General features: G+C 48.2%; 7 protein-coding genes across 7 annotated transcripts; 5 read left to right on the top strand and 2 right to left on the bottom strand.

Moving 5' to 3' along the window:
• The first annotated feature begins 135 nt into the window (after positions 1-135).
• On the top strand, positions 136-1,372 carry EDB82DRAFT_278127 (uncharacterized protein). The gene is made up of 2 exons (XM_025728928.2): positions 136-674; positions 723-1,372. Exons 1-2 carry the CDS (start codon positions 311-313, stop codon positions 1,229-1,231), a joined length of 873 nt encoding a protein of 290 aa, XP_025583246.1. The 5' UTR covers positions 136-310; the 3' UTR covers positions 1,232-1,372.
• Positions 1,373-1,776: 404 nt separating this feature from the next.
• Positions 1,777-2,227, top strand: EDB82DRAFT_278122 (uncharacterized protein). Its single transcript, XM_025728927.2, has one exon. The coding sequence runs from the start codon at positions 1,870-1,872 to the stop codon at positions 2,179-2,181; it is 312 nt and encodes a 103-aa protein (XP_025583245.1). The 5' UTR covers positions 1,777-1,869; the 3' UTR covers positions 2,182-2,227.
• Positions 2,228-2,943: 716 nt separating this feature from the next.
• EDB82DRAFT_539729 (uncharacterized protein) lies at positions 2,944-5,730 on the top strand. The gene is made up of 2 exons (XM_065609316.1): positions 2,944-3,429; positions 3,484-5,730. The coding sequence occupies exons 1-2, from the start codon at positions 3,361-3,363 to the stop codon at positions 5,626-5,628; spliced, it is 2,214 nt and encodes a 737-aa protein (XP_065464250.1). The 5' UTR covers positions 2,944-3,360; the 3' UTR covers positions 5,629-5,730.
• Positions 5,731-6,306: 576 nt separating this feature from the next.
• EDB82DRAFT_478769 (uncharacterized protein) lies at positions 6,307-9,197 on the bottom strand (the record flags this gene model as incomplete). Its single annotated transcript, XM_025728925.2, has 3 exons — positions 6,307-6,519; positions 6,574-9,036; positions 9,195-9,197. 3 exons carry the CDS (start codon positions 9,195-9,197, stop codon positions 6,307-6,309), a joined length of 2,679 nt encoding a protein of 892 aa, XP_025583243.2.
• Positions 9,198-12,493: 3,296 nt separating this feature from the next.
• Positions 12,494-15,105, top strand: EDB82DRAFT_560032 (uncharacterized protein; the record flags this gene model as incomplete). The annotated part of the gene is made up of 3 exons (XM_025728924.2): positions 12,494-12,514; positions 12,573-12,723; positions 12,774-15,105. The coding sequence occupies 3 exons, from the start codon at positions 12,494-12,496 to the stop codon at positions 14,642-14,644; spliced, it is 2,043 nt and encodes a 680-aa protein (XP_025583242.1). The 3' UTR covers positions 14,645-15,105.
• Positions 15,106-15,140: 35 nt separating this feature from the next.
• On the bottom strand, positions 15,141-16,121 carry EDB82DRAFT_433957 (UbiE/COQ5 methyltransferase; the record flags this gene model as incomplete). Its single annotated transcript, XM_025728923.1, has 2 exons — positions 15,141-15,798; positions 15,856-16,121. 2 exons carry the CDS (start codon positions 16,119-16,121, stop codon positions 15,141-15,143), a joined length of 924 nt encoding a protein of 307 aa, XP_025583241.1.
• Positions 16,122-16,938: 817 nt separating this feature from the next.
• On the top strand, positions 16,939-18,866 carry EDB82DRAFT_277988 (thiamine diphosphate-binding protein). The gene is made up of 2 exons (XM_065607370.1): positions 16,939-17,809; positions 17,864-18,866. Exons 1-2 carry the CDS (start codon positions 17,234-17,236, stop codon positions 18,635-18,637), a joined length of 1,350 nt encoding a protein of 449 aa, XP_065464249.1. The 5' UTR covers positions 16,939-17,233; the 3' UTR covers positions 18,638-18,866.
• The last annotated feature ends 1,679 nt before the right edge of the window (positions 18,867-20,545 follow it).

Raw genomic sequence — 20,545 nt, 5'->3', positions numbered from 1 at the left:
AGTGAAAGATGGGAAACCAAGCTAAGCCTTCTATAGGCTAGTCTACATCTCAAATCACGTGTAGGGAATGACCGTCATCGAAGCTGAACCAGACTGGCATCCAATAGGTGAGTACCTCTTGCCTGTCCTGAGTGGGGTGAACAGAAAGGTACAAGATTATCTTCGGTTGAACAACGGTAATTCTCCTTCACTGTTCTGCCGCTAAGATTCTCGAGCCAATGCTCGCAGCATCATTACAAACACCATAAGGTATTTCGTCTTGACGACCTCCTCCATCGTCAATTGGCCTCGAATCGTCACACAACCGGCCATGGCGACCAGTATTTCTCGAAGTAGGGCTTTGGCCTCAGCTCTCCGACCCGCGAAGCCCTCCTTCCAGGTCCGCAACGATCAAGCAATCCGCTGCTTGTCCAACACGGCTCGTCAATATGTCGCAATGCCCAAGGAAAGCCCCAACCTGCGAAAGGCCCCTCGCGACCACATCGGCACACTCAAGGCTCCTATCGTCAACCCTGCCGACAAGTACCAAAGCAAGTCTGACAACATGCACCGCTACGGTGCCTGGTTGATGGGTTGCCTTCCCAAATACGTCCAGCAGTTCTCCGTCTGGAAGGATGAACTCACCATCTACATCTCTCCGTCGGGTGTCTACCCTGTCTTCAGCTTCCTGAAGTGTTAGTACGACGTCAATTGACTTTCGAAAGTTTACTAAAACCCGATAGACAACACTGCTGCCGAGTTCACCCAGGTCAGCACAGTTACTGCTGCCGATTACCCCACGCGCGAGCACCGTTTCGAAATTGTCTACAACCTTCTTTCGGTCCGCCACAACTCCCGAATCCGTGTCAAGACCTACGCCGACGAGGCTTCTCCTGTTCCCAGTATCACTGGGCTTTTTGACGGTGCCAACTGGTATGAGCGAGAGGTGTACGACCTTTACGGTGTCTTCTTTGCCGGTCACCCCGATCTCCGACGAATCATGACTGATTACGGTTTCGAGGGTCACCCTCTGCGCAAGGATTTCCCCTTGACGGGTTACACCGAGATTAGATACGACGAGGAGAAGAAGCGTATCGTTACTGAGCCTCTGGAACTCACCCAGGCTTTCCGTAACTTTGAGGGTGGTTCCAGCGCTTGGGAGCCTGTTGGAGCTGGACAGGACCGCACACCTGAGTCATTCAAGTTGCCAACACCCAAGCCTGAGGAGAAGAAGGAGGAGGAGAAGAAATAAAAGAGTTCACTCCAGTTGTATAAGAAAGATGTCATTTGTTAGAAATATTACTTCGTTTTAGCATCCGACCATCCGCCCGTGGTGCCGTCGTCAGCTGTACCTGTACATAGTACCAACTCGGATACGCAACGCTAACTTAGTACACACATAATTCGCAAGGTGTGGTGACGGGTGTTGTACGCCATGCTGGCTGACAATGCCGAGGAATGTAGCTTTTGATGGCGTTACATGTATGGTCCGGCAGTCCGAGGACCTGTCACGTACCTGTGTAGGCGAAAAAAATGATTGGTACTACGTTTGGAAGCGAATATGACGATCAACGACTGATTTGCCATGACCTACATTACGTCTTATGGAATTACAACATGTCAGCTCTCGTCATGTTGTTGGCGGCGCCGGCTTTCAATAGATTCGGGAATACCCCTCCACATACAATGGGTCTACGGGACTAGTACAGCTCATATCATATATTAAACCTGGATCCTCCTCCTTTTCCAATTTCATCTCCTCTGTTCCCACTATCAATCAATACTCTATACTTCTGACATTGAAGTATCTATTATTTCATACAGCTGGTATTTTCAATTGTACCACAATTCAAAAACGACATCTGTCACCAATTTATTACCTCACCAACCATGTCTAGCCTTATCAGCAACCAAGACAACAGCCCTTTCAAGGCAAGAAGAACATCTTCAACAGTATCAAATCAAAGTACTCTAAGCACCCACGAGATTGAGTACATGTCGCTTCGAGACGAAAACCTTTGCTACGAAGATGACGCTGATTTCCATACTTTCATTGATGCCATGGATCGCGTCGATGAGCTCGTCACACAAATTACTTCTTCTCCTCAACAAGAGGGGCGAAGACATTCAATGAGCCGCGTAATATTCAGTGGACTCAAGCTACGCCGAGGAAGTCAGGATCGACACAACAGCGCTAGTTAAAAGATCTAGTGCAAGTTTACGTTTTGCTTTACTCTGCTTTGCCTTTTGGCATATCCGCTTCAGCCGTTATGGCTATTCGATACGAACATTTATTACATCATTCGAGCTTTATACGATTTTACAACAGAGAGAGAGAGAGAGAGAGAGAGAAAGGGGTTGATCTCATGTACGAGTAATAGGAGGATTTGCACGGGAAATGACTTGCTTTCACACGCGAGTAATGAGGTCTGTGTGTTTCTATGTACATAGTATCTTATCAATATTGGTGGCAATTTAGTACACCACGGAGAGGCCCCGTTCGTTAGACCGGACCGGCCGGTGTAAGCCTCAACTTTAAACCAAATACACATTCCTTACAAATTCGTCACGGCACATTTGAGGCAATTGATCAACGGTTTTTACTGAATTTATCAGTTTGACAGTTGACAAGTTAAGCCAAAAAGTTAAAAAGACGTTGATGGTGACGACTACTAGTATGTCTTCCGGGGCTATGGCTCCAGCCCCGACGTTATCACATCAGTGTTGGTGTTTTGAGTAGCATGATTTGAGGCAGAAAAATTCCATCTTGTCTGCCTCGGTATCGATTACTTGCTTCTTATCGGGTGGTTCCTGGGTTAGCTCCCTTCTGTCTGGTGTGATGGATTCTCGTGTCATCATCTTATTGCTTAGATCAATATGGTAGTCAGGTGCTGAGCTGGATCTTTTATGCCTGCAGAATTACCAGAGCTGAGTACAATATATCCTACCTATCAAAATCGACTCCGAGGTAAAGAGGCGACTAATCATGAAAATCCCCCATGATTATCCTGAAACTTGGCAATCAGGCTGTCATGTAACCTAAGAACCTCCAAACGTGGCAACCAGAACGTGCAGCGCTGCAAATTGCTTCTTTCGACCTTAATACACCTCATTTCTGGCGACAATAAAGAGAGGTCGTCTATCTATAGGCTGGACGTGTTCAGGCTCTATGATGTAAAATCAATGATGTGATATGCCGTCAGGCTTTCAGGATTGAATGGGTGGTTATGGGGTTTCCGTGCATTTCAACACCAGTGACTTGATCTGTAAATATTCAATTGTCCCCCTTTCTGCATCGTTTGTTTGGATTCGTAACTTCTACTTTCTTGCCGTCTCGTGTATCTCTGAAATTCCGTTCTTCACCAGTTACACTGCGTTAATATGTCCCACAATGGCTCAGAGATATCTGGTCAGGTTTCTGTCCCTCTAGATAGAATCACAGGACCCGAGGTATGCAATGCACTAATTACGCTTGCCAGTAACTATACTGACGATCTTGTCCAGGAAGCCGATGACATCGGTCAAGACTTTGATTCTTCGACACAAAACCTGAGCCGTCCTTCAACACAAGATTCGAACACTCCCCCACCCAAGACTCTTCATGCTTCAGAACCCCCCAAGAAAGTCTGCAAGCCTGGCATATTGTCAGTTCTAGCACATTTGGCCCTCTTCCATCTACCTTCAGTCGCGATCACTTTGACGCTTGTTGCATTGTATAGCGTCAACTTTCGCTGGGGGGATGTCAGTGATGAGCAATTGAGCTACCTGCAGTTTGCTGCAAAGGGCCATGAAACACTTATCATCGTATCTTTAGCAGATATCTTGATGCATCGGATACGATATACTCTGCTACAAGACAGAAATGGTGTTCCGCTCGGCTTCCTCTCATCATCGTTCCTTATAGGCTCTCCTATTTCCTACTTCTTTAGCTTGGAATTATGGACACCGTTGTTACGGCCTCGTACAAAGGCCAAGCGCGCCAGCATATGCATACAATTCACCGGTATCCTTATCATCATATGTATCATAATCTCGGTTGCAGCCGTACCTCTTTCTGCCATCGCAATAATTCCAAGAAGCAAGTTATGGCACATCCACGCGCCCAAGGAAGCAGAAAGAAACATTCCCTTTCTACACGGGCCATTATGGGAGACAAATCTCAGACCTACGTATGCGTATCAATACTGGACCCAGGATTCTATGGATGATGCTCTGAACAGACTTGTCAGTGTATTTGTCGATGCGCAAGAGAACAATACCCAGCAAATTACCAATGTCTCGTTCTTCTACGGCGAACGAACTATTTCGAATGCTCTGCTATATGTTTATGGCCCAGACGGCGCGGAACAATCGCTGGCGGTTGCAACGACTCCAATGGGGCCTCTATCAGGGAGTCATGATGGTTGGAGGGACAAACCCAAGAATGTATTCACAAAACCTCGACAGAAAGTCCTAGGTGACCGTTTTGGACCAGAATGGGATACAAGGGTAAACTTGACAGCAGCAGAGAAGTGGAAGGAGTTTCGACGAGAACCAACAAGTCGATGGAAGCAGCCGATCGTTGCTGTTGAGTGTTCACAGAACGAAACAACAACGGACACAGCAACATTTATATTCAATTCCAACATTACTGACAACAAATTGGTCCTGAAAGCTGAAGATAAAAATCACACCAGGGCATTCCTCAATAGTGGGATAGAGAGCAACGGGAGGTTGCCGCTTCCTGAGAGGCAACAGCGTAGCTCAACGCTAGATGTTCCTCGTTTCAATACCGGTTTCCTGGATCTAACAGACAATCGTACCAGCGCAGCAATATTATTCAATCAATGGGCCGAACCTAACTGGGTCTCCCTTTCACTATGTCGAATATACTCCCGATGGGTCGAAGCTGATACATGGTTGGAGCACGGCGAATCTGTCTATCGAACCCAGCTCGACGCCTCCTTATTGGATATCGAAGCCCATTTTGGAAGCTCTACTAGGGCTGACAATCTCAACAATATGAGCAAACATTGGCTCAATGCTACAAGTAGGTGGGGATTGAACACAGAATACTCACCACATCAGTACATCTATGAATTTTGTCGTATGCAGTTGACAAACGCTTGTCTTGCTGTTTCTCTGGCAACATATTTGGCACACACATTATCACTTACAAATGCGAGTTATTACAATATACGGTCACCGTCCTCGCTTGATCGAAAACCAACCTCGGGTGATTCTGTCGTTCTCTGGGAATACTTTGTTGGCGGGTACGGCTACGACTGGAAAAGCAGCCGCACAATCCCTTTTGCGTTCTCAGTTCTGCTCCTTCATGTTCTGATTGTGTTCATTCACACGGCTATAGTGCTGTGGTCTCGTCATCCGTGGCACAGCTCGAGCTGGGGTAGCTTTGGACAGATGGTTGTTTTGGCGCTTCGCTCGAGAGCTTTAGATGGGTTAGGCAGTGTCGGTGCAGGCGTCTCGAGTTCTCAGACTTGGAGTACGCCTGTGTCAGTCAGAGTGGTTGATAGTGAACATCGTTTGGAAATGGTAGTTCAGACCGAAAAGGAGGGTCATTCACAATATCAGGAAATTGATAGGGAGGCTGAAGAAGAATGGTTCGATAGGGGCCCATCTTTGGTACAGCCTGGAGTCAAGTATCATTGAAGAGTGCAACTCGACAGGATCTGTTTTTGACACGGTGGATTTAATGCAAGGCTATTCCGTATTCCGTATTACATTTATTGATTTGATCATCTGTTTCTCTCCTAATATCATACTCCAACAATTCTATCTCTATGAAGTCATATCCTACGCCTTCATACCTCATGTCACTCCTCCTCCGTGCTATCAGGCCAAGATCTCACCAGTAGTAAATCATGACCAGCAATACCTTCCAAAGCACAAGCCGATGTTCTCCTTTCCACGCCACACAATTCCGTCGCCCTCTTTCTCCGAATACAAACGCTTATCCCAGTACTCCCAACGTCAGTAATAACTCCACCAAAGATTTGTTGCAAAGACGAACAGGGCATAGGAAGGGCCGAAAAGAGAGAGAGGAGGCCATGTACACAACATTATATCCTACGCCGAAAGCTCGCCATCATTCTTCTTTCACAAAAGAGAAAGATAAAAGTCTGGAAAGTCTGTCTTTGCAAACCTGTTACGCCCACTCCCTTCCGCGCGCGCTCGTCTTCCGGAACTCCGCCATATGCTAAGGCTGACTGAAACGCTGCACGCTGCCATAGACACTTGCCTCGGCAACTAATGATAGTGAGAATAGTATAAAGTTAACATATATAAAGATCGGCTCAGCAAAGAAGCTTTCCGTGACTATCCGGGCTGTCACCACATGTCATCCCGCCCATCATGCCGACGATCGTTATCGTTGTCCTCGTACTGGTGGTAGTACTCTTTAGCCCCCGGGCCGTACCCCTCAGGGTCATCGTAGCTATAGTCTTGGCGGTTGTTATCATTTCCGTGCTCATCCTCATAAATCTGAGCATCGTCAACATAATCAACCTCTCCACTGCCTGACTCGCCATATTGTACCGCAGCCTTGACATCAAATTAGTGACGCGCTAGATAAACAAAGATTCAAGTGGTACTTACCCGATGATAGTCAAAGTCATATTGATCCATGGCTTCTTGAGCATCCTGCTCTTCCTGCGATCTTTGTTGAGCCAGGTATTCTTGTTCTTGTTGCTTCCTTCGAGCTTCCTCCTCCAGTCGTTTTTGCTGCGGCGACAACGGTACGTTCATTTGAGGATGCATGGCCTGGACGATAGCCAGGTAGCTGTACATGAAATTGCTCAGCAGAACTTGGCTGTGCAGTGGTCGACGTGGGTTGGCCAGTTTAATGTGCGCCATTCGATAAATCGCCCTCTCCTCGAGTAGAGGAAATCTTGACCAGTGGTAATCGACATCAGGGACTAAGGGTTTGTACACTGGCTCCTCGGGGACCTTGAGGTGTTGAGTCTTCTTCGAGTTTCGCTCTTTCTCTTCCTTCTTCTTACTGCCTCCAAAGATAGATGAGAAGATGCTACCGTCTTTGTCCCTCTTTGAGTCGCTCTTGCGGTGGCTTTCTTTCTTGCGCTCTTCTTGTAGTTTGCTTTCTACATTGTCACGGTCAAGAACAAGACTTTCGCGGCCTTTGGGTGCGTTTTTATCGATCGACGTCTGTATGACGTCCAGCCGTGCGTTGTCTTGCCCCCTATCGCCAAGAGATTTGGTCTTAGATCTCTTGCTCTCGTCCTTCTTCTTGTCCTTGTCTTCACTGCTCTTGAACCATTTCCAAGCGCTTCCAGATTTGGTCGAGCCTGCCTCATCATCCTTATCTTTCTTGGACTTTTTGTCTGGTTTTCGCTCTTCTGGAGTCAGTGTCGGTATAAAAGTCAGACTGTCGGTTCGTGTTGCACCACTGCCAGGGATGAGCGAAGGGTTCGCTGCAAGATTGTCACTCAAAGACTGGCTTTGGGGATAAGAAGATCGAGACGTTTGCTGCTGTGTGGCAGGTTGTGGCGGCGCAGTCTGTCGACTAAAGCTTCGTCGGCTACTACGACTGGGTTCTTCCTCTATCGGTGGTTCATGTTCAGGCATCCTCTGAGAGACCGGATGGCTTTTGGCGTTCTGCGAAGAAGATCGCTTTGGGAATTTCTGCTGGTTCTGGTCTTGGCTGTCCTTATAAGACGAATTATCGACTGTTGAAAGACTTGGTGATGATCGAATAGGTAGCTGCTCTTGAGATGTGTCTGTATAGCTCCCATTAGTTCCATGGGAGGCTCCATCGTAGTGTTCAAAATCTTCCAACGACTCCTGAGACAAGTTCTGCGGTCTCTTCATTGTTTGGTTCTGCCGTGAGTAGTTGTCTGCTACGGGCTCTGACTGAACCCGTGAAAGACCATGGCCCGGCGGAGCTTCCAGAGCAGATGTCAAGTCCCCACTAGGTTGCTGGCGGTGTCCAGATCGACGGGCAAGGGGTCCAGTGCGTATACTGCCGCCCTTGCGATACGTTGTTCGAGTTGACCTGCGAAGACCCATCCCAGGGGCAGCCGGCAGAATTGGTAGGTCATCTATGCTACCCTCAGGTCCGCTTGGTGCTATTTGAGATTCTTGGGCAAATTTCTGAACGGCCTTTGTAGGATCCTTGACGAGCTCTTCCAGGCTGAGTTCATGGCTGTGACCGCGTGAGCGTTTGCGGTCCAATCGGTCAGCGCCATCAACGTAATCGACAGAGCCGCGATCGCTGGAACTATCTATTTGGCGAGACAGCATGGACTTTTTCCGTCTGAGTCCCCCTATTCCCGAGTCGCCTTCGCTAATATCGGTATCGGCAGATAGAAATGAGTCGCCAGACCTTCGCTTTATGGATTGGACTCTATTTTCAAGGAACGATTTGAATTCACCAGGGGCAAGTTCTGGATGGACTCTTGCAGGTACCCATAGGAGTCTTGAGGGATCGTTTTCATCATCGTCGCCGCTGGGTGCTATTGTCGGCATAGCCATTAAAGACATGGGCGGCATATCCGGATCCTTGTTATTTCCAACATCCATGGATAACCGCCTGAGCGCTTGCAAATTACTCAATTCCAGAGCAATGTCACTGGGATTATCAATGTTGGTCAGAGAGAATTGAGAGTCGGCTTGAACATCGCGAAGTGAAAGCGTAGGAGACAATGGCGATTTAGGTCCTTGTTCGAACGAGTTACTTCGCTGATTTGGAGAGAGCTGATGAGGTCTTTTGTTCGGGTCGCCATTAACAGGGGATATTTCGGTAGCGGAGCCTTCGGAATCGGTCCTCTTGAGTGCTCTTCGAGTATCAACAGTCAGAAATCGGCCATCGGGAGGCGGTCGTGGAAGTGATTCTTGGTATGGTGTTGGGCCTCCAATGAAGCTCAGCGGTCGGTTGAGACTCATGGGTCGACCACCCTCGGATCCTGAATCGTCCTCATCGCCGTACAATGTGCCGATAGCTTCTGTTACATGGTGACTTGGATCGGAAATGGAAAGCTGGCTAGAATGTCCGCGTCTGCTAGCAAAACTGCCGCCAGCATCGCCGCGGGGTCGAGATGATGTCTATACCGACAACAAACTAAGATCAGCATAGGTGACGACGATGACTTAACAACTCGCAACAAAATAAAGCATCACACCGCAGTTTCACCAAATACCAGCAATTACGATTGTCGCGGAAAGAAAACGGACGTTCGTTCAACGTGAATAATGAGACGTACCATCATCGACGGTTGGGTGGGCCTCAACGAGGCTTGCACGCCCACGATTGCCTGTGTAGCTTCCTGGCTTGGCTTTCAAAACGATATTGGACGTTAGGTTCTATGTTACCATGGGCCTTGGTGCACCACGATACAAGCGGCGCAGCTGAGTGAAACGTCGATGGCTCGAATGCGAGAGGTTCGGTCACCTCTTGGGACGGCGTTGTCTTCAAATATGTTGTCGCATGAGGAGAACGTCAGGACGAACCGCTGGTCTGTATGCCCTTCCGTCAAGGTTCCTTAGTAGTGGAAGTAGTGGGGATGATAGCGTTAGATCGTTAGGTTCGGTCGACGTTGTCGTAGAAGAACAGATAGGTGGCTACAGCTATTCTTTTGGAATAAACAAAGAGTCGATCAAGGGAGACAGAAAGTCGAGATTCGTTCAAAAGTCCAAGGCAAGATACAAGTATAGCCCTGGTAAGGGTACCGCTACCAGTCTGCAATCAAAGGGACGGTACTTGGACCGGGGCATGAGACGTGTCGAGGTCACGTGGCGGGTCGCTTACAGCGGGTCGTCAGGCGCTATCCCCTTATATATCAGCGCTATCCAGCACTAGAGTTGGCGCCCGTCGGGGTGGTTCAGTGCCGCCCAGATGATGGAATGGAGCGTGACAATATTGGGCTCTGAAGCTGTTGCCCGACAATTGGCTAATACCGGCATTTGGGTGATGGATGGGAAGCGCTTCAGAAATCATGTCTAATTATAAGTATTGATTGCGACTTGATCATATATATCCATCCATATGGTGCCCATAGACCTGCATGATACGATCATGTGTCAGGTACCTAAACAACCCAGTCGGTTTGGATGCTGCCATTGAAGCCTTGCTTTGGGTTTTCTAACTCGTCGGGTGTCTGTGCTGGGCTGGCTCATGTCACTAGAATTCCTCGAATCACAACCAAGGGTAAAAGGCCCTTGGCAGTGTACCTCGTCATTTTACCAGGTCAAGAATGATAAGCAAATGGTTAGATTGTTTTCTTGGCTGTATTAAGGGTTTCTAGAACCCGAAGATCAAGATTGTCAAACACTTGGTATACACCATAGCCCAACGATGAATCTCCTATGGGTAGCTCCAGTGCTGCTAACATCGCATTGCGGCTAATATCATTGAGGGGTGGCTATGGCAACAGGACCGAATAATGTGGTCTTATTACCAACTCATGATGAGTGTCTTTCCTCAAGGTATGGCTGCCCGCTCCAGGCAATAAAAACAACAGCCAACGCATACCAGATGACATAGCTGAGTGTTGGTTTCTTGTCGGACTTCACGTAATATGTTTTCTGTTTTGAGCTATAATTACACATTAGTGAAACAAGTCGCACAGCTTATCACCCGCCCATTAAGCTTCAGACAAATACTCTTTTGACAAGTCAAACGTCCCTTATTAAGGACATGTATAATTGAACTGGGTAAGATGAGATGGTATCTTCGTCCCTGATACTTGGTGGAGATGGTTCTCATGGATTTAGGAAGGGCTTGCTTGAACTGATTATCCAACGGTTTTTGGAAACGCTTGCAACCATGCTCGATCTTGTTTTACAAGCGAGCGCCGTTTTCCTTCAACATGTTTTTATATCTTAATTTTATACATCCATAATTTTTGGTAATCTCTTCGTTCATGCGACGCATCATGTCCACATATCTGTGGTCCGTAATTATCATAGATCCAATGCTCATGACTGCATGATGGATGGCATGTGGGTGCCTATCCTTGTCTCAGATCAGCACAAGATACTCAAGAGCCAAGATCAGCCCCATGCACCTTTCCATGTCGTTTAAGGGCACATTTTGTAGAGTATGTTTAAACTCGTATTTGAAAGACAACTTAAATGCATGCGATCATGTGGTATTTCCGCTGCAGGGTATACCCTGAGCTATCACCTCAATATAGGGAGCTGATGATCGTCCATGATAGACCCAGAAAAAGTAAGCATTCAAACTTCAACGTCTAAAAGCCCGATCTACCCCGCTGCTTAAGCGCTGCATCACTGATATCTCATGCGGGGATATCACCAATAGCTGGATAGAGTAACCAGACAGCTGCACATTAACACTTTTTGCAGTCTGGTACCTGCTTGCTGACATTTCAGTTCGTTGAATAAGGTTCCATCGTCATGGTGACAGTTGTGAATAGAAAGCCAGAATTAAATTGATAGGTAGGTATGTTGAATATACATCCAAGGTAATCATCAGATTTATCAGTCATATTTGAGGAACAAACTGTGTAACAATGGCTCATGTATACATGAGCTTTAGGCTCAGTTGCGCAAAAATGATCTGCAGGATAAACGGCGTATTGAGCTGGCTAACCAAGAACACAGGGCGCCGTAACACGAAGTTTGAACAAAGAACTGAAAGACAAGTCAAGTACTGCTGATGGACATAATTGGAGAATTACATCAATTGTCATGCAAACTGCAGTTGAATTTAGTCTGAGTTATGAGAAGTATTCATAGAACCATCTTTTGCCATGTCTGGTATCGGGACTGTTAATGTTCTTGTATACAGAATTCATTGTTCAGGGTAGCATAAATGCCAAAACGGTTTCTTCACAATAAACGGAGGTGAATCGTCCAAACGGTGTAAGCACCGAGCATTAACCGATCTAGTGCGCCATTGAGATAGAGCTCCCCTGGTCTAACTCAGCGAGGTGGACAAGTCTTCGTCACAGGTTGGAGCTGATGAAGCTAAGCCCAAAGAGGGAAAGGCGTTGTCTCCCGATTCTTGGGGCCACCTAGAAATTATCTCTACCTCTAACCAACACTGGGCAGCCTTGCTACCTAGACCTAGAGCTGCGAAAATCCACTCCCCGTGATTGCCTCCCTGTCTTCAATTCCTCATCATCACCTCTTTTGATACCCATTCATATCCTCTCCTCCAGCTCTATTCCCACCAAAAGAGCTTTGATCCTCTTTACCCGCGCCATCACCCGACTACGCGAATTCCCCGACCGATTTCGAGCGCATAGAATCAGTTGATTGATAGAATGGCTGCTGTGAGTGCTACCTCCATGACATGGCCCCTTCTATTATCTGTGATTTGCCCATCCACCTCGCACTACTCACGGGCCTTTCCAAACAACCTCCAACTTGGCGCTATTTGCAACACTTTGCTAGATAATTTGGGATCGAGTCTACCTTCCTCGCATCATCCATATGGTTTTGCTATTTCACATGCGTTCTCCCCGCTCGCGTGTTGTTCCGCCGTTGCGCCCCCGTTGGTTGGCCTCAACTTCGAAATCAGCAACTCCACGTCACCATGAACCTTAGAACGAGTGCCGTTATATCGGCTGCACGATGGCATTGATGGAAACAACAAGCTAACCAGAGTCAAATAGCAGCGACCGTACAATAACACGGGCCCAGGCTACCTCCAGAACGGTGCGACCGGCGGTCTACCTCCTACCGGTGCCGCACCACTCTTGCCAAACCAGGGCCGCGTTCTCCAGACTGGTCCCTTGAGGGTTCTCTGCATTGCCGATGTTCGAGGTCAGTAGCCATGAAAAGCCTGAACGGAGAAGTGCTAAATATTGTTACAGGAAACTTGAGATCACTCAACGATCTTGCGAAACAGGCCCGAGCTGACCACATCATTCACACTGGTGATTTCGGTTTTTACGACGACACTTCCTTGGAGCGAATCGCCGAGAAGACGCTTAAGCATGTTGCTCAGTACTCTCCCTTGATCTCCGAGCCTGTCAAGAAGGCCATCCAACAAGGTGGCCCTGGCCCAGTCAAGACTCGGTTCCCCCCTAATGAGCTCCCGCTCTCCGAGTTGCCTCTCCTCATCAGTGGCGAGGTCAAGCTTGATGTACCTGTCTACACTGTCTGGGGTGCCTGTGAAGATGTCCGAGTATTGGAGAAGTTCCGAACAGGCGAGTATAAGGTACCTAACCTGCACATTATTGACGAGGCCCGATCAATGCTACTGGAGGTTGGCGGTGTCAAACTACGACTGCTTGGTCTTGGCGGTGCAGTTGTCATGCACAAGCTGTTCGATAATGGCGAAGGCCGCACTACTATTGCTGGTGGCCAAGGAACTATGTGGACGACTCTCTTGCAAATGGGCGAGCTTGTCGACACCGCTCACCGTGTTTATGACCCTACCGAAACCCGCATCTTTGTCACGCATGCGTCGCCAGCTCGTGAGGGTATCCTGAACCAGCTTTCAGTAACCCTCAAGGCCGACTTCTCCATCTCTGCCGGACTTCACTTCCGATATGGTAGCTCTTACAACGAGTTCAGTGTCAACCCTACTCTCGACCATTACCGAGGCAAGCTTGCCGCCTCCAAGGCTTCTTTCAACGACGTGTGGGAGACTGTCAAGGGTGAAGTGGAACCTGCCATTCAACAGAATGAGGCTCAGCAGAATCTTTTGAAGAACGCCCTTCAGATCGTCGAGAAGATGCCTACTACCGCTGCCGGTGGAAACCCCTTCGGTGGCCCTGTTGCTGGTCAGGCTTCTCTTGGACAAGTCGATGAGAGTGCTTTCAAGAACATGTGGAACTTTAACCTTGCTGATGCTGCTTTCGGTTACCTGGTTCTCGAGGTCCAGGACGGTCGTATCGGCACAGAGATGAGGGCTCAAGGATTCAACTTCTCCCACCGAGGCGCTAAGCAGCAGCCCGGCGTCCCTCCCACTACAGCTGGCCCGACTGGCATTCCCTCGCCCGCCCCTCCCTCAACTCAGTCCAGCGCTCCCCCTCCTACCAGCCGACAGCCTTCAGCAGTTCAGTCTAAGCCTGCCGTCGCAACTCCTCTGCCTGGCCCTCCTAAGTCCGCCACCCCTCAGCCTGCCCCAACCTCAGTCAGTCCCGCTCCGTCCGCCAACAAGGACTCAGAGAAGACCTCATCTTCGGCTGGCGCAAATGGCTCAGCCCATGCTCCCGAACGTGTCTCCTCTCCCGCCCCCAAGACGCCCGCCTCTGATATCATTGGACTCTTCATTATGAATGTTAGTACCGAGGAGCAATGCCGAGATCTTTTCAGCGATGAGGACAAGAACAAGATTCTGAAGGTCGACAAGTGGGGTAACTCCAACAAGGTTGTTCAGTTTAAGACAATTGAAGACCGTGATACGGCCTTGGACAGACTTCCCGATGATGTGAAGACTCGGACTCAAGAGGACCGATCTAAGCCTCTGGTCAAGGTCTTCCAACATCGCGAAAACAAGACATACGCCAGCCGAGGCGGTGCTGGTAACTGGGGTGCCAGTGGACGCGGCGGAGCTACCAACACCAGCGGATACCGTAGTGCGGGAGGCGCTAGCGATTCTGAATCCAACCGACGCGGTGGCCGAGGTGGTCGCGGTGGTCGAGGTGGAGATCGCGGCCGTGGTGGACGTGGACGTGGTGGCCTCAAGGGAGATACATCATCTCCTGCTGCCGCTCCCTCAACACCCGCGGAATAATACCATACTCAAGACCGGAAAGTCGTTACAGACTCTTTGTAAGGCCATGACTTATGACTGTGGCCTTGTTATTTAACCTTGCCACCTTTTTTTCTGGCATCACCTATTTGTCTCGCCTTTGCCTGAATTGGCAATGGCGCAAGAGACAGGAAAATTGAGGGACGTCCCAACGCCCTCGTTTTTATGTATCGTGTACCTAATGAGATTTCGAAACCACTTTCCCCTCACAACGAGGGCGTGGCTTTAGTTTTGACATGTATGGAGTTTAGTTGCGAAGAGAATTTAAAAATATCGTTCTGGGCCCTGAACGCACGTCATGGACGTGGATGTGCTGATGATCATTGGAGGCGGGTTTGGGGGATAGGGTCAAGGGCGATCTGGAATGAATTAACTTCCTATTTATACACTGTCAGACTCCCTGGTTGACTACTCGTGATATATCGTGACTGCGATGTACTATTTTACAGACTAAATTACATTGCTTGCATGAGCCATCTTAGATAGGCTTCATGCCCTTGTGAATAGCGGCAATGCCACCAGTAAGATCCTCATAACCCTCACCAGCAACGACAAAGCCGGCGTTCTTGATCATATCCCTGAACTGGGTTTGGCTGGGGAATCTCTCGATGCTCTCCACCAGATATTGGTAACTGTCTCGGTCACCTGCCACTAGCTGGCCGATCAGGGGAATACCCTTGAAAGACCACTGCTTGTAGATAGTGTTAAAAATAGGGTGCTTATCGACCTTGGAGAACTCAAGACAAGCGAACACGCCGCCGGGCTTGAGAACTCTGTGCGCCTCCTTCAGCGCAGCAGGGATGTTGGAGAAGTTGCGGATACCAAAGGCAACAGTGTAGAGGTCGAGAGAATTATCCTCAATTTGGGAAGGGAGGATTTCGGCATTGGCCTCCAGAAAAGAGAGTGCAGCCTGGTGGGATGCAGGAAGGGCAAGAGAACGCTGGCGACCAACTGCCAGCATGTCCGGGTTGATGTCGGAGATGATAACGGAGACATTGGGATTGCAATTGAACTCGTGGGCGTGCTGAAGGTGGCGGAAGGCAATGTCACCAGTTCCGCCAGCAACATCGAGAATGCGCTGTGACTGTCCAGGGGGGTTCGTAGAACCAGGGTTCAGAGAAGAGATAAAGTAATCTCTAAAGAACCAATTGTTAGAATTGCGCTAGTAACAGCATATCAAAGGCTTGACGTACTTCCATAGACGGTGAATTCCCAAAGACATGAAATCGTTCATCTTATCATAAGTCTCAGCAACACTGGTAAACACACCAGCAACACGCTGCTGCTTCTCGGCTTCGGTAACAGTCTCATAGCCAAAGTGGGTAGGGCGATCAGATGTAGGGGTTTGGTAGTCTTTGCGGACAACGTTTGCGGAGGAAAAAGGTCGGACGAAGGTGTGGGAACATCTTGAAGGGTTCAATGAACGGGAAAGGCCCCGGAGAGCTGTGCGGGAGGCCATTGTGATTATACTTGGGGCCTCGGAGGTGCTGGGAAGCTCTGTTTGAAGTCAGTTCGAAATCATACGAGGCTGAGAGATGGAAATTTGCTGGTGGGGCTGCTGATGTGGCGTCCCAGCCTTGTAGCCACAGTGGCGGTGTCTTCTTTGATTGATCAAGGTCGAGCTGGATGTCGAAGGGATTCATGATATGATCTTGGTCTTACCTTTAGACTGGTTCTCCAGTGTTTGCGACTGTAGAAGCATCTGCCTCGCGCTTCTCTTGATTGTGGGTAAAGATAGCGCGAATGAAGACCTGCACTTGGCTTCTCAAGTACAATGCGATAGCAACAAAGACGACGAAGAGAGTGAGGACTAGAATTGCGATTGAAACAGCAGGCGTGACTGACATTGTTGCGCACTAAGAAAGAGAAATTAAAGATGCGATGACACTCGTTTTTTGGAATCACTTTGTTGTAGACGAGTGTAATAGAGATATCGAGATTGTTTGTTCTATGTAGAATAACTATCTGCGAAGTAAACATCTCACGATAGGTAGGTATGAATAGATGATACGTTTTGCTGGTTGCTATGGTGCGTATTATCTATATATTTTGGCAGTGCCAGACAGCCGTTGACAGTTGTAGACTTAACTAGAAAGTTAAAGGGTCTAAAAATTGGGATCCATCATGGAGATCTGGAGTTTATCGTGATTGTGGGGTAACGATAAGAATTGCGGGGAGAATAAGTTCGGGGTTCTTATGGATATCATGAGCTTCATTGCCGGAATTTGAGGAAATCAACTAACTGAACTGCCAAGAGTGTCTTCTTTAGACATCATAGAAGGCCCAGAGAGATAGCCAATGGCTTTACCGAAATAGCAACAAGCCTCTGGAGTCAATTGTTGGCTGAAGGTGCCGAATATCGTCAAACCACGGCTTATTTCTATCTCGGCTCCTACGGTTGGTGTCGGCTCAGGATGACGTCGCTTCCTCACGGTATCAGACATGGCAACCCCTCGGTAATACTCTCTGCTATCTATCCTACCATGTTATTGAGTTCTAGCCATTTGAATAAAAGAAAACATAGCCCAGATCTCAATTGAATCTCCATCAAACAAAGCACACACATCCATCATGAAGTCTCGAGCTCTACATCAGGTCGCCCGGAGAAGGGCCATCCTTTCCAGACCGCATGTAACACCCTTTGCTATTCGATCGGCCAGCAGTGTATCGCAACGACCTAATTCGAACTTTGTCTCGTTCCCTGGTGCATTGAAGAGCGCGTTCACAAGCAACCTCAAATTCGAATCTCCCGAGTCGTATCCTGCATTATCGACGTACCGCGTTGTAGACCAGCATGGAGTAGTTGTGGATGAATCGTTCAAGCCTGATATCTCCAACGAGGAGGTCATTCGCTTGTATAAAGATATGGTGTTTATCTCAATTATGGATCTAATAATGTTCGACGCGCAAAGACAAGGCCGCCTCAGCTTCTACATGGTGAGCGCGGGCGAGGAGGCTGTCAGCATTGGCAGCTCAAGTGTGCTGGATCGAGAAGATGTTATGTTTACGCAATATCGAGAGCAAGGCGTGTTCAAGGAGCGAGGTTTCACAGCAAAGGACTTTATGGGTCAATTATTCGGCAACGTACGGGATCCAAGTCGAGGACGCAGTATGCCTGTTCATTATGGAAGCAAAGAGTTGAATATTGTGAGTACTTCCTGATTCAGAACACAGAAGCCCAGGCTAATGCGAAGACAAAAGCACTCCGTTTCATCGCCATTAGCGACACAACTTCCCCATGCTTCAGGGGCCGCATATGCTCTCAAGATGCAAAAGCTTCAGAACCCGAGTTCCAAAGCTCGAGTGGCTGTGGCATACTTTGGTGAAGGTGCAGCAAGCGAAGGAGATTTCCACGCTGCTCTCAACATTGCAGCCACGCGAGCATGCCCTGCCATATTTATCTGCCGAAACAACGGCTACGCTATTTCAACACCTACGCTAGATCAGTACCGCGGCGATGGTATTGCCAGCCGAGGTATCGGTTACGGTATTGATACCATTCGTGTTGATGGTAACGATATTTGGGCGGTTAGAGAAGTCGTAAAGAAGGCCCGCGAAATGGCCCTCGAGGATGGCGGCAAGCCAATCCTAATCGAGGCCATGACCTACCGTGTCTCACATCACAGTACATCCGACGACTCATTCGCTTACCGTGCGCGTGTTGAGGTTGAGGACTGGAAGCGTCGCGATAACCCCATCACACGTCTACGAAAGTGGATGGAGGCCCAGGGGATCTGGGATGAGGCTAAGGAGAAGGAAGCCCGGACTGATCTGCGAAAGGAGATTCTTAAGGCGTTTAGCGAGGCGGAGAGGGAGAAGAAACCACCGATGCGAAGCATGTTCGAGGATATGTATGAGGAGATGACGGATGACTTGAAGGCCCAGATGAAAGAACTCAAGGACATGTTGGACAAGTACCCCGAGGAGTATGATGTTTCTGAGTTTGAGGGTGGCAAGGATACCTTGAAGCCATAGGGATAGGGAATAATGTTAGATGAATAGTCATTCTTAATTAAAATAAGTCAATGTAAATAACAATTTCCTTGCCGAATTGACTGTGGTGTCGGTTCTTTAAGGAGTCATCAGGGTATCAGAAAAGCTGGCTTTTAAGCTTTAGGCTACAAAAATAGGTAAACTAAAAGCTGAGCCTAAATAGCATAAAATAGCATAAACTGACTTAACAATGTTACCTCTTATGCCCCAACAGCTAACTTGCCTGGCACCTTGATGACTATCTAAGTCATCGTAGCTTCGTACATGTCTTGTTTATGAAGTACCCAGTTGTAAAAAATATCCTTAATGTGTAACTATATATTTACTAAAAGACTCAACCCTCGGACTACAAGAAATTACAAGATTCAATCGAGGTAGTTAGTGCAAATTTAGATAATTTAAGAATAATAAGCTTCTATGTAAAATATGCCATCTGATGGAGGTGAAGCGCTCATATTACAAGCTGTTTGGTTGTTTCCTTGCAGCCAGGGAATAACGGCAGTACCAAAACTTACTCAATGAATTGGGTTCTTTCGAATAATAAAAATATATCGAATCTAACGCTCTGATCTGATAGTGGTTTGCGTTGACTATGTCGAATTCAAACCATGGGCTTCTTATAGGGCGACTTGAGGCTCTATCATCTGGCCGTGCAATATCCGATGTTGATGACTGCATGTTTTAGCGTCAGTTGCAGTGGGTTTGTAGGCGGCGTGACGGATGCCGCTACAAATGAAGCTAAGCGGGCCGCTCCACAATGCAAGATCTCTCGCAGCTGCACCTTGGTAAAGCAATGTTTATGTTGTCCATGGGAAAAGTCAGCTTTGGGACGCGTGCATCACATCATCAGGGCATGGCTGACTCAAGATGATGACGTCCATCAATAAGAAAAGAAAGTGGGTGTATTGTATTATTCATCAACTGGAGCATAGAAAAACTCTGACACTAAATGGAGAAGATACTCTCTGCCTTGTGATATTGGATCCATGCTCCATCTTTCTTGGTCGTGATAAACATAGAACCACCGTGTCTGCCCCTCCTCTCTCTATGAAGCCTGAACCTGGCACAGTGCACGTTTGCAGTTAATGAACCTGATGGGGAGGTAGTTGGACGATTCACAGTGGTTCTGTGTTTAACACAAACGCAGAGTCATTGGATGAAATACTACTGCAAACGTGGGTAGCGCTGTAGGTGGCCTCTGTCGACCAGAGCTAGGAAGTCCTCAGGGCCACAGATAGTGGAGTCGACACACCTCACACACGTCAACCGTTTAACCATGAGGTGCCATCCATTCATCAACTCGTATCTGTAAACCCAAAACACCACTTACTTTCCTCATCTTTCTACCTTGTTCTCTCCTTCAGAGTGGCACTGGTTTGATCGAGACCTGTATCCTGTAACTTCGAGTCTTGCCCCTTCCATCGCAAATTAAACCGCACACCTAAGCAGTCTATCCATCCCCTCACCGTAACTAACAATATCGCTCTGTCTGTCTCATCGTTTATCTATCGCCTTGCTCAACATCAGAGAGGAATCACGACCCCGCCGCGTTCGCGCCCGCCCACTGCTTTCCTGATGGCGTAGGTCGTCTGGGCATGGCAGAACGAACAACGGCAGGTGATAACGAAGTGCGACTTCCTTCTTCTACCTCGACATCCTCAACTGCCACTTTCTTACCCGCTACCGCCGCTACAGGTCCCCAGAGGTAGGGCCAACCCTTTTTAGCCATCTTCATCCTTGATCTTATCTGTCACTTCACTTCACTTTTTCCTTCATTCACCTTGTATTATCCGTCATAGCCTTGCGCAGCGCAGCAGTCACCACATCATTCGCACTTGCCTTGCCTTCACTCACCCGGGAACGGGTTCAGCACCCTCGTCATCCCAGCAC

The sequence above is a fragment of the Fusarium venenatum genome, assembly GCF_020744135.1.
Source record: "Fusarium venenatum strain MPI-CAGE-CH-0201 chromosome Unknown EDB82scaffold_3, whole genome shotgun sequence".
In the NCBI taxonomy this organism is placed as follows: domain Eukaryota; kingdom Fungi; phylum Ascomycota; class Sordariomycetes; order Hypocreales; family Nectriaceae; genus Fusarium; species Fusarium venenatum.
Note: the sequence above shows the minus strand (reverse complement) of the source record. Positions and strands in the feature narration are given on the sequence as shown.